The 16,903-nt window shown below is 38.9% G+C and overlaps 1 protein-coding gene across 11 annotated transcripts in view; it reads left to right on the top strand.

Annotated features, from left to right (window-relative positions):
* Vps13 (vacuolar protein sorting 13C) overlaps positions 1-16,903 on the top strand; it is a 1,483,510-nt gene that overhangs the window by 1,287,308 nt on the left and 179,299 nt on the right. For all 11 annotated transcript variants that reach the window (XM_076210284.1, XM_076210280.1, XM_076210283.1 and 8 more), the window contains 2 exons: positions 8,557-8,676; positions 15,470-15,597. In XM_076210284.1, the coding sequence (XP_076066399.1) occupies positions 8,557-8,676; positions 15,470-15,597 (248 nt within the window). The remainder of the gene's footprint in view (positions 1-8,556; positions 8,677-15,469; positions 15,598-16,903) is intronic.

The following is a 16,903-nucleotide window of genomic DNA, read 5'->3' as shown; positions in this document are numbered from 1 at the left end:
CATCTGGAACAAGTTAAACGAAAAAGAGGTGTGTGCAAAAACAATTCATGAATATGAAAACAGTTTAGATAAAATGAGATATGAAGATGGGACACCACGAGCATAGCTCCCATTCCTGTAAAATACAACTAAGTAAATACATACACACACTCTTGGGACAATGGAAAAAGAAGAGGACAGGAAAGAAAAAAATAAAGTTGATAACGGAAGAGGTCTGAAAAAAAAGCTTCCCACACAATGTGTGGCGACATTGTGGTCCCCCAGTACCAAAAAGAATATAAAGAAAATAGAAAGAATCCAAAGAGCACCTACAAAAATGGCACCTGCACTTGCAAACCTATCATACGAGGAGAGATTGGTTAAACTGGAGTTACCGACACTGGAGCAAAGAAGAGAGAGAGGTGACCTACTGACCATCTACAGAATCATGAAAGGCACAGAGATACTTGATAGAGAGGACTTACTTAAATGGGACAAGAGAAACATAAGAGGACATGGAAAGAAAATAAAAAAACATAGCTATAAAGGCGGGACACCACGAGCATAGCTCCCCTTCCCGCAAAATATAACTAGGTAAATACTTGGAACAAATTGGACAAATAAACAGTGTGTGCAAACACTATTCAAGATTTTAAGAAAAAACTTGATGCTGAGAGATACAAAGATGGGTCACCACAAGCATAGCACCCTTCCCATATAATAGAACTAGGTAAATACATACAAAAGATAAACAACATAGCCCTCTGAAAATAAAACTAATAACTCAAATGATAGCCGAGAAGGTATTATCGAAAGTGGTTAAATTGGCAAACAGCAAGAAATTCAAACAGATATGGATAAAAAAGGAAATGAGTGATGATTATAAAGAGAAAGACAAAGCTCTCAGAATTGAAACCAATGATAGAAATGAGAAAAGAACAGAAAGAAAAAAACGAGTTTTTTTTGGAGAGTACTGGACTTGAGACTGAAAAATGGTACATCAGGAAAATGGAAACTTAAACCAAAAAAGAGAAGAAAATATGAAGCTAAAAGTGGCATACACAGATATTGATGGCATGATCTCTGGAATTTATTAACTAAATGACTATCTAGAAATAGAGAAACCAGACATTATGGGAATTGTGGAGACAAAACTGAAAGGACCTCTATCAACAAGTATAGTGGGACAAGGTCTATACAACTACTGGGCAAAAAAATAGAACAGACAAGCAGGGAGTAGGTGTCATGATATTGACCAAAAAGGGTCTACATGTGACTAAGATTAATGAAGGCAAAGATAATGTAGAATTGAATATGATTAAAATTGTAAACAAAAAGATGAAAAGCAGAAAATTTGTAGCAGTGTATGTACCACCAAAAACACAGGCTTGGTCTGATAGTGATCATTTTAAATTACTGGAAGACACATTGAATGTGCTAAACAAGTTACTGAAAGAGGATGGTAATATAGTAATCATGGGCGATTTTAATGCAAAGGATATAATCTGGGAAGAAATGATAGTAAAAGGGGGAGAAGAACTTTGGAGCAACATTCTACTGGATATGACCATCAAATACACCTTAACACAATGGGTTAAGGAAAATACTAGGTATAGAAGCAATGAGGAACTGTCGAAACTAGACTTAATATGAACCAGATATCATGAACAAAATGGAGTATAAAACATATACACCATACATATTCCAAAGGCTTTTTCCCCCTTACATGGAGGGGGTAGCCAAAAAGAAAAAGGCATAGAAATCACTCCCACCCATTTCATTTTCCATATATTCCACTCCCCTCCACCCTCCTCCCTCCCTCCTATCTTGGCACCTCCTGGATGACGGGTCATCCCTGCATCTTGTCCACTGCCCTGGGTCAGACACAGCACATCCACAGCAAGGCTGCTTCATAAATTTGGCGACCCCCCCCTCTCGATCCCCTCATGCAGGAAAGGAGTAGACGGGGAGAAATCCCTTCGGGCTGCGTCAATTTTTTTTCTCATACATACTTCCTCACCCCCCATCCCCCACCCATTCCCCCCTCATGCATCACAGCCTCATCTATACACAACCCTTCTCCATTCACCCCTATCTTCTGTCCTCTCCCGTCCTTCCTCTACAGACATTCCTCTCTTTTGTAAAGCCCCTTTCACCCCATCCATCCATCTCATCCTAGGATGCCCCTTCATATTCACTCCTTCCACCTCCGCCTTCCGCAATTCTTTTACTAATCTTTCTTCACTCATTCTTTCCATGTGTCCAAACCATCCTAATACTCTTTCATCAACCCTATCTCCCAACTCCTTTTCCCCCCCTGTTCTCCTCCTCACCTCCTCATTTCTCACTCTATCCAGCCTAGTAACCCCTATCATACTTCTCAGACATTTCATCTCAAACACATTCAAACTCCTTCTCTCTTCCTCTCTCATGTTCCATGTTTCTGCCCCATACATTGCTGTTGGCACAATCACTCCTTCATATAACCTCCTCTTAGCATCCATTCCCAGATGTCTATTTCTCATTACACTCTTTAATCCACCAAGGCATTTACTTGCTTCTCTCAATCTACATTCTACCTCCACCCCCACTCCTCCCTTTCCTGTCACATTCGCACCCAAGTATCTAAAACTATCCACTTCCTCCAGTTTCTCACCCTTTATGCTCACTTCCAGCCTACTGTCACTCTCTCCCCTTGTACATCTCATCACCTTACTTTTGCCCATATTTATCTTCAGCTTACTTCTTTCACACACCTTCTCAAACTCTGTCACTAACTTCCTCAATCCCTCCTCCAATCCTGCCACAAGCGCAGTGTCGTCCGCAAACAACAGCTGGCTCACCTCCCACTTTTCTCCATTTTCTTTAATCATCTCCAATCCCTGACCCACTACCCTTGCATTCACCTCTTGCACCACCCCATCCATGTAAAGATTGAACAGCCAGGGCGACATAACACATCCCTGACGAAGTCCCACCTTTACCTCAAACCATTCACTCTCTCCATTTCAAATCCTAACGCAAGCTCTACTACTCTCATAAAAACTCTTGACTGCTCTTAACAGCTTTCCTCCTATCCCATATATCTGCAGTACCTCCCGCAGTGCCTTCCTGTCATAAGCCTTTTCCAGATCCATAAAAGCCCAAAAAACCTCCTTACCTTTTTTTATAGCTTTCTCACATATCTGTCTTACCACAAAAATCTGATCTACACATCCCCTACCTGTCCTAAAACCACACTGTTCCTCACCAATTACTCCCTCTGTTCCTCTCCTAATCCTCTCAATCAAGAACCTCCCATAAGCCTTCCCAACTACACTCAACAAGCTGATCCCTCTGTAAATACTACACTCACATATGTCACCCTTTCCTTTGTAAAGTGGAACTATACAGGCACTCCTCCAGTCCTCTGGCACTCTACCCTCTCTTAACCACTTCAATACGGGACTTAAATCTCGCGGGCAGCAGCCAATGCCAGCCGTACGACGTAACGAAATAATATTCGCATCATAAAATATAGTCGCCGCTTATATCGATCGTTCTCTCTTTCACCCGCGAATTTTGAAAACCACAGAGAATGGGGTTAAGGGCGCATTTGGGAGAATGTAAAAACACAGGGGCGACTACAATAAATATAATCAAGACGCCGATATGGCAGCGTCGCGAATCCACTTGCTCCTCATGACGCCTACGTGTGCGGCACCGTATGGAAGGGGTTAAACAAACATTAAATAACCTCACCATCCAGTCCACCATAGCTGTACCTTCTTTCTTCAGACATTCTGCATGGCATCCATCCAACCCAGGTGCCTTACCTGCTCTCATCATCTTAACAGCTGCTTTCACTTCATCTTTCTCAATTTCTCCTCCATTTTCCTCAATCATCACTCCCATTTTCTTAGCACTTCCCACTGCAACTACCTTTCCCTTCCTATCCTCCTTCACATTTAGCAATTGGAAAGAGTGACCATGTATATTAAAGTTTGAATTAAAAGAAGAAAACAGTGTAGGAAGGAATGATAAACATAGAGAAGGAATATTAATGTACAACAAAATGGATTTTGTAAAACTAAGAATTTTTTTCCAAAACACAAACTGGGATAAATTTTCCAAAGAGGAAACAAAGATGGAAGACAAATCGAACATATTCATAGAAAAGTACAAGGAAGGAATTGATAAAGATGTACCAAAGAAGAAACAAAAAGAGATTTATATAAAGTGTTGGTATAACAAAAGGTGTAGTGAGGCTAAAGACATAAGAGACAAAGCCTGGAAAAGAGAAAGACAAAAAAAAAAAAAACATCCAAATGGCAAAGATATAAACTTAGGATCGAATATGTGAATATATGCAGGAAAGGAAAAAGAAATTATGAAAAAAATATAGACAAATGTAAGGATCAACCTAAACTCTTTTACAAATATATAAATGACAAATTAAAGGATAAACATGAAATAGTATAACTGCGTGAAGGAGATAAAGAATATATAGATGACACAGAAATGGCAAAAGATATGATCAGACATTTCAGGTCTGTTTATACAATTGAGAGCTCACAAGTTTGGGAAGATGGACAATAAGAAAGATCCCCAAAATGAAAGAAATAAAGGTAACATAGAAAGAAATAAGAGACTAGATAAAAAACCTAGATGTTAGGAAATCACATGGACCAGATGAAATTGCAAAATGGATACTGAAAGAGTGTATAGACAAACTGACAGACAAATTATACAAGATAATAGACTTTTTAATCAAAGAAGGAAAGGTACTGCAAGATTGGAAAGATGCAAACATAGTACCAATATATAAAGGAGGAAACAAAGAAGATACTACTAACTTCAGACTGGTAGCCCTTACAAGCACAGTAGCAAAAATATGCGAAGAAGTTATCAGAAACAAATGAACCAAACACTTGGAAGAAAATAAAATAGTAAACCCCAAACAATTTGGCTTTAGAAGTGGAAGATCGTGTACCACAAACTTGATATGCTTTTACCCGAGATTAATTGAGATAATACAAGAAAGAGATGTCTGTGCAGATTGCGCCTTTTTGGACTTGCTGAAGGCATTTGATAAAGTACCACATAAAAATTAATAAGAAAAATTGAAATAATAGGAATACAAGGTAAGCTACTGGAATGGATGAAGGATTTCTTAAATGGGAGAAAAATGAGAGTGGTACTTTGAGACAAAAATTCGAACTGGGAAGATGTGAAGCGTGGTGTCCTGCAAGGCTCTGTATTGGCTCCTTTAATGTTTGCCATATATATACCGGTAAATGATATGAGTGAGGGAGTGAATTGTTACATGAACTTCTTTGCTGACAATGCCAAATTAATCAAGAGAGTAAGCACAGAAGAAGATTGCAGATCACTACAAGAAGACCTGGACAAAATATGGGAATGGAGTCAGAGATGTGAAATGAACTTCAACATTAAGAAATGTAGCATAATTGAATTTGGAAAAAGCAGAAATAGAATATTGGGTCAATATAAAATTGGAAACAAGGTGGTCAAAAAAGTCGATTCAGAAAGGTATCTGGGAGTAATCATCTCAAGTGATTTGACACCTGATAAACATGTCAATAGATTATTTGGAGAGACTTTTAACTTATTAAGATCAATGAAAGTGGCCTTCGACTATATAGATGAAGAAATGGTAAAGAAAATAGTGGTTACACAATTAAGACCTAAACTAGAGTATGCTGCAACACTATGGGCACCTAGCACAAAAAAGAACATGAAAATTAGAAAGAATCCAAAGAGGAGCAACAAAAATGGCACCTACACTATCAAATTTGACATACGAGCAAAGATTGGAGAAATTACATCTGTCAACACTGGAACAGAGAAGAGAAAGGGGATTTGTTGACCATATACAGAATTATGAAAGGGATGGAAATTCTCGATAAAGATGACTTATTAAATTGTGACAGAAGAGAAATAAGAGAACACGAAAAGAAGCTAAAGAAGGACTGTTACAGAAGAGAACTTAAAAATAATAGCTTCCCACATAGAGTGATTGATGTCTGGAACAAATTAAATGGAGAAGCAGTGAGTGCCAAAACTATACAAGATTTTAAGAATAAACTGGATGTGGAGAGATGCGAAAATGGGTCACTACGAGCATAGCTCTCGTCATGTAAAATACAACTAGTTACAACTAGGTAAATACTATCGAGCCACTGAACCATCAACAAGTGGTCCAGTACATTGCATTGAAAAGAGGAAATTTCTTAATAGTGCAAGGAGAGCAGGAGGACTAGGTTGTATTGAGTGGGAAGGGGAATGCTTGTGATTGCCTGAGATGGTCAAGTGCAGTGGTATTAGTGTTTATTGAGCAAAAATGGAAGGGAATCAGGGCGGAACATGGAAATAGGGCAGCAAGACTGAGCTGAATGGCGACACAAGCACAGAATCCTTTAGCAACGCAAAACTGAAGCTTAATGTAAATAGAGGCCTTGAAACACCAAAGCAATTTCAAAAGTTAAGTGAAGTTGAACCATTTTCAGGATTTGGTAAGTACAAGAGAAAAAGCTTAATTTGAATCATAGACATAGAAAAAAAAAAGAGAGATGAATTTTAGGAAGAGTTTATGTGATAAACAAATCATGGATCTAAAGAAGGAGATTATAGATATAAGAAAGGACTACTTTGAAGTAAACAAAAAGGTGTATATTTTAAAGAAAAAGAATGCTGAAATAAATAATGAGCTAAGTGAATTAAAAAAATTGATTGAGGTAGAATGTGAAAATGAAAGGATGAAAAGCAAAGATACCACCAATAATGAGACTTAAAAAAAAAAAAAAGGTAAATTATAAAGTACAGGGAATGTCTGAAAAAAAAAAATTAGGAGAGGAAAATTTGCAGAATATCAGGAAAGAATGGAAAGAAAACCAAGAAACTGAAAAGATAACTTTTAAAGAAATTGTACAACAACAAATGCAGGAGAATACAAAAGATACAATTATTCAAGTAATCAAAGAAAAGCAAATTGGGTTAGAGATACAGTGGATAAATGAATTTTTTTTTATTGTAGTATATGGACTTGAGAGAAAAAGAGTAGCAGGAACAATTCTAAAGAAGTACAAGATGGTTATCAAGAAAAAAAAAAAAAAAAATAGATGAAATGTATAGAATCGGACAATACACAAAAGAAAGAATTTGACCTCTAAAGATAAAATTAAGGTCACAAATGGTAGCAGAAGACATATTAGCAAAATCAGGAGAGTTAGTAAAGAGTGAACACAATCACATGATGTAGATAAAAAGAGAAATGAATGTTAAGGAAAGAGAAAGAAGACACTAAGAGGTGGAGCTAAAGAAAAAGCACAAAATGAATGGAGATTGAAAAAAAGATCTATTTGATAGTGTTAGGTGGAGAGGATCTATGGGGAAATATATTACTTGACATGACTATAGAGCATAAAATGACACAATGGGTAAAAGAAAATACCAGATATAGAAGTAATGAAGAACCATCAAGACTAGATTTAATATTTACATCAGAACCTGAAATTGTGGATAAAATTGAATACAAGACACCATTTGGGAAGAGTGATCACATATTAATAGAGTTTGAACTAAAGGAGGAAATATAGAGCTGGTAAATATAGTTAATGAAGGAATTATGGAATAATTTGGGCATATGGAAAAAAATGAGTGAAGAAAGATTAACAAAAAGATTATGAAAAGTTGAGGTGGATGGAGTGAACTTGTGGAGAAGACTAAGAATAAGATTGATGGGGTGAAGGGGGCCATGGATAAAAGGGGAAAGACTGTTGAGCAGGAAAGGGAGAGGGCGAGAGATATATGTGAGTGGAAAATGGTTGCTAATTGATGATAAATGGATACATTTCAAAGGGATGTCTTATGGATTTAATTGTGAGTGGCCAAGGAGGAACAATGGACATGTAATAAAGCAGTGGGGGTAAACCAGCTTTAGATGTCAGGCCATGCTGTGGATTTGCTGTCTTGCTACATTTGTTTTGACCCAGCCATTGTGTGGGAAGAAGGGATGGACTTTCATTCACAAGGAGTTAAGATAACAAGGGAAACAAATGGGTGTGGGATAGGTGAAGGGTGTATGCCTTGAATGACAACATTCCTTATAAGGGGAAAGAGTCCTTTTGGTATATAAATAGATTAAAAAATGAAGAGCCTCAGGTGTCTAAGTGTTTAAGAAGTGTGCAGTTATTGTTGCTAAGACTTCAGTTACCTAATTTGGAATAGTCAACATATGATAAGATTAGATTTTGTATTGTGTGGTGATCATGTGCACCAATAATGACAAATTATTATATTTAGCATATTTTACAAAGTTCAAGGAGTCCCTGATTAATGTGCATTGTACTTACATATATCAAAAGGCTATTTCCCTTTTGTAAGGAGGGTGGTCTGTGCAAGGCATACACTCACCTTTCACCCATCCCATTGTACTCGACTATTATATTTAAAGTGGAATTATAAGTATGATATATATATATAATATATATATATATATATATATATATGGTATATGTAATCTCAACCTTAGGGATAAATTTTTAACAGTTCTTATTTTGATGGATGTGATTACAGGCAGAGAAATATGAGAAGGATGCAGCTGTTATCCAAGAGGATCTAGTTAGTATGGTGTCCACTCAAGTTACAGGAGGCCACAAGGACTATTACGACAACCTACATCTTTCACCCATTAAGGTCAGAGTTGTTTATAGTTTCTCAGCTTTGTCATGTCTTCATTTATTGAATATTTAAGTACAGAGGGACCAAATGTGATACTTTTTTTGTAGTGGTCTTGCAAGATGGACAGCAGAAATTTCCATTTTCAAAACCTGTCAACCCCTGCACTTCCATCAGGAGATACAACCTTGAGAAGCTGAAACTTGGTCAGTCAACCTATTGCCCCTGGTCTCTTGTGCAGAACTACATATGCAATTTACACTATCACAAATATATACATCCCTTCAAACTTATCCACCCCAAGAGGATACATCCCACAATTTCTGCCTCTTAACTCAATAACAAACTGCATACTGAATGCATGCCATCCAAACTGGCTTGTCACACAAATAGCAGACTAAAGAGAACAAAATTTTAACAACTCCAGAACGTAAACATAACTCCTGCAACAACCCCACCAGATAACATCTACAGCATAATCAACCAACATCACCAGATATTGTATTTACTTTCCATACAAACCCAAATCATATGGGAAACAATATATGAACTTTCATCAGATCACTCACCATTTAAGATCATCATAGAACTGGAAAAAAAATACAACCTAAGACAGAGAGGACTTTCATGAATTACCAAAAAGCAAATTGGCAAAATTACATTGGAAACATTGAGAAAGTACTAGAAAATTGTTAATTAGATCAATTCTCATCATTGGAAAGAGCTGCTAAGAAAATAGTAGCAACCATCCAGAAAGCAAGAAAAAACCACATCTTCAGAGGGTACAGAAAGAACTTCAACCCAAACTTTGTGGATGAGATAGCCTCATTAAAGAAAAAAAGGAATAACTTAAAAAAGAAACATAGCCTAACCAAACAAGAAAAAACTACCAAAATAAAGAAACAGCAATATCACAAAACAAATTGGTAACAAACAAGAAGGAAACTGGGAATTAACAACAAAGAAAATAGATAGAAACTCTGGCAGTGGAAAAATGTGGAGAACCATGAAAACTATCAAAAACTCAAAAACTAAACTCCCCTCCCATCCATGAAGCAGTTGGTGCAACACAAGACAAAATATAGCAGTGCAACATCATCAACAAGCATTTCTTCAAAACAGAAAATAGAAAAAAAAAAGATTAAAGACTTGTATTCAGCTTCCTGCTGCCCACACCTCTTGTATATTGCCTTACTTTGCTCTTATGTTTACTTTCAACCTCTTCCCATTGCATAACTTACTAAACTCTGTCACAAGCTGCCTCAGACCCATCTCTGACACAGCCACAAGCACAGTGTAATCAACAAACAACAACTGGACCACATTCCACTTCCCTCCAGTCTCTCTAACCATATCCAATCCTTCACCCATCACCCTTGCATCCACCACTTGTACCAGCCCTGGACAAATGCCCCTGGTCAATTGCTCCACAATAACTACCCCAATAGGACAAAATGACCACCAACAACTGTCCTCAGATAGTAACCCCTGACATCTGCTCCCATTAAAAAATAATAATAATAAAGAGAGAGAATAAAAAAATAAAAAAATCTCCAACTCATCACTGTCAACCCTATACTCAATCCAGAGTCCTTCCTCATCAACTATGGACAAACTGCCAGGAATACCATCAAGGAATGGAGGAGTGTCTGTAAATTTCTGTTTTACAAGGGAATAGGGGACAAATGTGAGAGTAGTAGTTACAGAAGGATCAGCTTATAGATTGTAGTTGGGAAGGCATATGGGAGTTTTTTTTAAGAGGATTTGGAGAAGAACAGAGGGAGTACTTGGTGAATAATAGTATAGGTTTAGGAAAGGGGGTTGTGTGGATCAGATTTTTGTGTTAAGGCAGAAATGTGAGAAAATTTTAGGAAAAGGTAAGGATGATTTTTGGGGCCTTTATGGATATGGAAAAGGCTTATGACAGTTTTGCCAATCTCATGTTTCACCCTGTCTCTCATCCATTTGGACTGACTGTGTACTTGACCCCATCATAGCCCCCTGTATCAGTCCTGTAAGTCATCAAATATCTCAAATAGCCTCTCATTTTATCAAAATTGTCTCTCCTGAAGTCTGGTACTTGAATGTTGTTCAAACTGCTTAATTGTTCCCAAATAATATTAAATCTTATTTCTTGTTGATTGCTAGAGCCAAGACTATCTCCCACTTTTACGTTACTCATTAGGTGCTCATTATTAGAATAGTTTGGGTTGCTCTTTGCATTTTTCTATAATGTCTTCTTCATTGTTCCTTTTTTTCCTCTCTTCGCACTTTTACATACTTATTTCTATAGTTTATATATATACAAGCAGCCAATACCCCGTCTGGGGTATTGGCTGCTTGTTATTGTGGCAAAGTAGCATGCAGTTGATACTTTAGGGTCTATATGGGGCGCCCCTACGGACCAGAGCCACACATCATTTTGTCTATGATAGAGGAAAACTCTGTTCATAGAGAAATGATGACACTTTTATACTATGACTGTCCCTCCGTTATGCTGTCCCCCAACCCCTTCTTGCTGTCCTGTACCATTTCTCTGAGTATTTATATTCTGTGGTGGGGGAAATCCCTATGGTGGGGGAAAAGAATACTCCCACCAAGTATTTCCACATCGTAAGAGGCGAGAAGAAAGGGACGGGGATTGGGACTAGGTATCCTTCTCCTTGTAGCCCCATAGGGGACATTCCTAAAAGAAAAAGTAAAGGCATAAGAGGGTCTGGGAGTTTTCCGATCAGGACCCTAAGGTTTGGGTCTTTTAATGTGTGTGGATGTGGTACAGATGAGAGTAAAAGGGAAGAGATAAGTGGTATGTTTTTGAGAAGAAGGATGGATGTGTTGGCTTTGAGTGAAACCAAGTTGAAAGGGAAGGGTGAGTGTAAGTTTGGGAGTGTAAGTGGGAGGTTATCAGGAGTGAAGGGAGGGAAGGGGTGGCTATTCTAGTAAGTGAAGAGATAGGTAAAAGTGTAGTGGAATGGAAGGAGGTTTCCTCAAGGATAATGTGGATGAAGGTGAAACTGGGAAAGGAGATGTGGGTCTTTGTAAGTGCATATGGGCCTGGCAGTAAGAAGAATGTAGAAGAAAGGGAGGCCTTTTGGATAGATTTAAATGAGTGCATAGAGAATTTAGGGAGAAATGTCAATGTAATAGTACTGGGAGACCTTAATACTAGGGTAGGAAATGGTCCAATTGATGGAGTGGTTGGGAACTGTGGAGTTCCAGGAAAGAATCGTAGTGGAGAGTTGATGGTGGAAATGTGTCTAGCAAGTTGATGATAGCAAATACAGTGTTTCAGAAGAAAGTCAAGCATAAGTACACATGGGAGAGGGTGGTGGATGGAAGGGTGATAGATAGAGCGTTAATGGATTATGTAGTGGTAAATAGGATTATGATAGGAAGAGTTAAAGATGTACATGTGCTAAGGGGAGAGGGTGGGGAATATCAGATAATTTTTTGGTGGAAGGTAAGTTGAGAGTGGAGGATAGATGGAGAAAGAGGAAAGGGACAAAAAGTAGGGAGGTTCTTAGAGTGAACTCTTTGAATGAAAAGGAAAAGGAGAAGGAGTACAAAAAGAAGCTGAAGGAGGAGTGGGAGGGAGTGAAGGATAGAGTAGAGCTAGGTGTGGAGGAGGAATGGAGGGAGTCACAAAGTGTGCAAGGATGGTGTGTGGAACAAGAAGGACAGGAGGAAATAGAAGAAAGGGTAGTGAATGGTGGGATGAGGAAACAAAGAAGGTTGTAGAAGAGAAGAAGCGAGCTTTCACAGATTGGATACAAAATAGGACGAGGGAGTCATATGAGAGGTACAAAGAAAAGAATAGAGAAGTAAAGCAAAAGGTAAAGGAGGCAAAGAGGAGAGCAGATGTGAAAGGGGGTAAGAGTATGACAGAAAATTTTGAAAGTAATAAAAAGATGTTTTGGAAAGAAATTAAGAGAGGAAGAGGAGGCGAATCAAGTAGAGAAGAAAAGGTAAAAGGTGCAGATGGAGAGATGATAATGGAAGAGAAGGCAGTAAGGGGAAGATGGGCAGAATATTTTAGGGAGTTGCTAAATGTGAAGGAGGATAGGGAGGGAAAGATAGTTGCAGTGGGAAATCTTAAGAAAATGACCATGATGAGTGAGGAAAAGGGAGGAGAAATAAGGAAGGATAAAGTGAAGGCAGTTGTTAAGATGATGAAAGCAGGTAAGGCACCTGGTCTGAATGGATGCCATGCAGAATGTCTAAGAAAAAGGAGGTACAGTGAAGGTGGACTGGCTGGTGAGGTTATTTAATGATTGCTGGAGAGTGGGTAGAGTGCTGGAGGACTGGAGGAGTGCCTGTATAGTTCCACTCTACAAGGGAAAAGGGGACAAGTGTGAATGTAGTAGTTTCAGAGTGATTAGCTTGTTAAGTGTAGTTGGGAAGGCTTATGGGAGGATCTTGATTGAGAGGATTAGGAGAGGAACAGAGGGAGTAATTGGTGAGGAACTGTGGATTTAGGATGGGTAGAGGCTGTGTAGATCAGATCTTTGTGGTAAGACAAATGTGTGAGAAAGCTATAGGAAAGGGGAAGGATGTTTTTTTGGCTTTTATGGATCTGGAAAAGGCTTACGATAGGGTAAACAGAAAGGCACTGTGGGAGGTTATGCAGATATAGGGGATAGGAGGAAAGCTTCTAGGAGCTGTCAAGATTTTTTATGAGAGTAGTAGAGTTTGTGTCAGGATTAGAAATGGAGAGAGTGAGTGATTCGAGGTAAAGGTGGGACTTCATCAAGGATGCGTTATGTTGCCCTGGCTGGTCAACTTATACATGGATGGGGTGGTGCGAGAGGTAAATGCAAGGGTAGTGGGTCAGGGATTGGAGATGGTTAAAGAAAATGGAGAAAAGTGGGAGGTGAGCCAGCTGTTTGCTGACGACACTGCTCTTGTGGCAGGATCGGAGGAGGGATTGAGGAAGTTGGTGACAAAGTTTGGGAGTGTATGTGATAGAAGAAAGCTAAAGATAAATTTGGGTAAAAGGTGATGAGATGTACAAGGGGTGAAAGTGGCAGTAGACTGGAAGTGAGCATTAAAGGAGAGTGACTGGAGGAAGTGGATAGTTTTAGATACCTGGGTGCAAATGTGGCAGGAAAAAGGTGGAGTGAAGGTTGAGGTAGAATGTAGATTGAGAGAAGCGAGTAAATGCCTTGGTGGATTAAAAAGTGTAATGAGGAATAGACATTTGGGAATGGATGCTAAGAGGAGACTGTATGAAGGAGTGATTGTGCCAACAGCACTGTATGGGGTGGAAACATGGAACATAAGAGAGGAAGAGAGAAGGAGTTTGAATGTGTTTGAGATGAGGTGTCTGAGAAGTATGATGGGGGTTACTAGGCTAGATAGAGTGAGAAATGAGGAGGTGAGGAGGAGAACGGGGTTGGAAAGGGAGTTGGGAGATAGGGTCAATGAAAGAGTATTAGGATGGTTTGGACACATGGAAAGAATGAGTGAAGAAAGACTAGTAAAAGAGGTATGGAAGGTAGATGTGAAGGGAGTGAACATGAGGGGACATCAAAGGATGAGGTGGATGGATGGGGTGAAGGGGGCTTTGGGGAAGAGGGGAATGTCTGTTGAGGAAGGACAGGAGAGGACAGAAGACAGGGGTAAATGGAGAATGGTTGTATATGGATGATGTTGTGATGCATGAGGTGGAATGGGCGGGGGGATGGGGGGTGAGGTAGTATGTGTGAGCAAAATTTGACGCAGCCCGAAGGGATTTCTCCCCGTCTTCTCCTTTTGTGCAATGGGGGGACGGAGAAGGGTGTTCGCCGATTTAATGAAGCGGCCTTGCTGTGGATGTGCTGTGTCTTGCGACACTGCTTGTGACCCAGGGTAGTGGACAAGGTGCAGGGATGACCCATCATCCAGGAGGTGCTAAGATAAGAGGGAGGGTGGAGGGGTGTGGAGTGTATTCAGGGATGGAATGGGTGGGAATGATTTTATGCCTTTTTCTTTTTGGCTACCTCCCTTGTAAGGGTGAAAAAGCCTTGGTAAATGTATGTATGTATATATATATTCCATTTTCCAGTTTTTTTTTTATCTTTTCTCCATTTTTTCCAAGCTCTGTCTCTTCTATCCTTTGCTTCACAGCATCTTCTGTTGAACCAGCATTTAATGTACACTCTCTCTAGTTTTTGTCTTGGTACATGCCTATTCAAACCTTCATTATAATTATCCATCAAGATATCCCATTTCTCTTCCACTTTTGTCTCTTCCATGTAAAAAATTTCCCAATTTGCATTGTGAAGAAATTTCTTTAGTTTTCCAAAGTTTGTTTTATTGTACATCATTATTTCTGTATCTGGTGTTTTCATTGACTCACTGTGTCATTGTATATTCCATGGTCATGTCCAGTAATACATTACCCCACAAGGCTTCTCCTGTTTTGTAACCAATTCATTAAAAAAGAAAAGAAGAATGAATACAAGGAGCTGAGAGAGGAGTTGGAGGGAGTGAAGGATAGAGTAGAACTAGGAGCGGAGGAGAAATGGGGATGGTTCAAGTAGGGAGTCACAAGGTGTGCAAAGGTGGTGTGTGGAACAAGGAGTATGGGAGGAAATAGAAGGAAGGGTAGTGAGTGGTGGAATGAGGAAGCAAAAAAGTTTGTAGAAGAGAAGAAGCAAATGAAAATAAAGCCTGATAACTGAAAAAGTCTAATCATGTAATTTTGAGGTTGATTGTTGTTTTCTCCAAAAATTAACAGTAAAAATTCTAGTGTTACCAGACATTTGAATTTATATTTTTGAATATGTATCATTATGATGTGAGTGCTGTAATAGAAATCTGTTTTCTGCAGATGCATTTGAGTTTTTCACTCAGTGGATTGGAGTCAGGTTCCAGTGTTCCAGTTGGTGGACGCATTATTCACTTATTCTTGGAAAGTGTTGGGGTGACCCTCACCGAAGTGCAGGATGTTGTTTTCAGGTATGCCATAAGGTTTTTAGTAATGCCATTTCTCAGTTTCAAATATGTGTATGTTCATTCTCAAAACCACTGTATGCTGGTAGTTTTTTCAAATAGTTTAGGTTTGAATATCTATTTGCCTACCTAATTGTATTTAATTGTAATATATTGGGCTAGAGCTACACATGTGAAGTCCTTTCTCTCTTGTCTCTAATTATCACACCTAGTTTTAAATTCATCTATGGTTCCACTTTGGACTACATGATTATCTATTCCAGGAATGTGCACAATTGTAGAAAAAACTGGATTTCTTCACATCCCTCTGATATATTTTTTATCTCGTGACCATAATGAAAAGCATAATAAAATCACCTCTTCCTCTTCATTTCTTTTGCATTTCCCTAATTGTAGTATACAAGATTGGAGCTATGCTTGAGATGTCCCATTTCCATATTTCATTTATTGTATGTTGCCATCTGAATTATATCTTTTAATTTCTTTCACAAATTGACACATCTATATAGAAAGCTAAGTTTCCTAACATTGTAAGTAGTCTGTCTTCTTTAATTGCTTACTTTATCCTCCTCAGAGAATACTGGGATGGTTTGGACATATGGAAAGAATGAATGAAGAAAGAGTAAAAAAAAAGTGTGGAAGGCAGAGGTACATGGAGTGAACTTGAAGACCAAAAAGAGATGGATTGATAAGGTGAAGGGGACCTTGAGTAAAAGGGTAATGCCTAATGAGGAGGGAAAGAAGGCAAGAGATAGGTGTGAGTAGGAAATGGCTGTGAATGGATGATAAATTGATGTGGCCTGAAGGGATTTCTCTTGGTCTTCTCTAATTACTCATCAGTGGACAAAGAGAGAGGGTTACTATGTAAATGAAGCAGTGGGGGTGAACCAATTTCAGCTGTTGGGCCCTGCTGTGGAGGTACTGTGTTTTGCTGCATTGCTTCTGACACAAGTGCTGAGATGGGAGGGAGGGTGGAGGGGTGTGGAGTGTTTTCAGGGATGGAGTGGGTGGGAGTGATTTTATGCCTTTTCCTTTTTGGCTACCTCCCTAGTAATGGGGAAAAAGCCTTGGTATATGTATGTATGTATGTATGCTTCTGACACAGGCAGTGGGCAGGAGGCAGGAATGGCCCTTCATCCACAAGGAACCAAGATAAAAGGGAAAACAAGTGGTTGTTGGACGGGTGTGGGATGAATGAAAGTTGAGTACATAGATTTACTGGCTACCTCCCTTATAATAGGAAAGAAGCCTTTTAATGTATAGATAGATGTCCTCTTAATGTTCTTTCATCCCATACTAACATATTCTATTC

The sequence above is a fragment of the Oratosquilla oratoria genome, chromosome 27 (genome assembly GCF_046742065.1).
Source record: "Oratosquilla oratoria isolate Oo_2021 chromosome 27, ASM4674206v1, whole genome shotgun sequence".
NCBI lineage: Eukaryota > Metazoa > Arthropoda > Malacostraca > Stomatopoda > Squillidae > Oratosquilla > Oratosquilla oratoria.
Note: the sequence above shows the minus strand (reverse complement) of the source record. Positions and strands in the feature narration are given on the sequence as shown.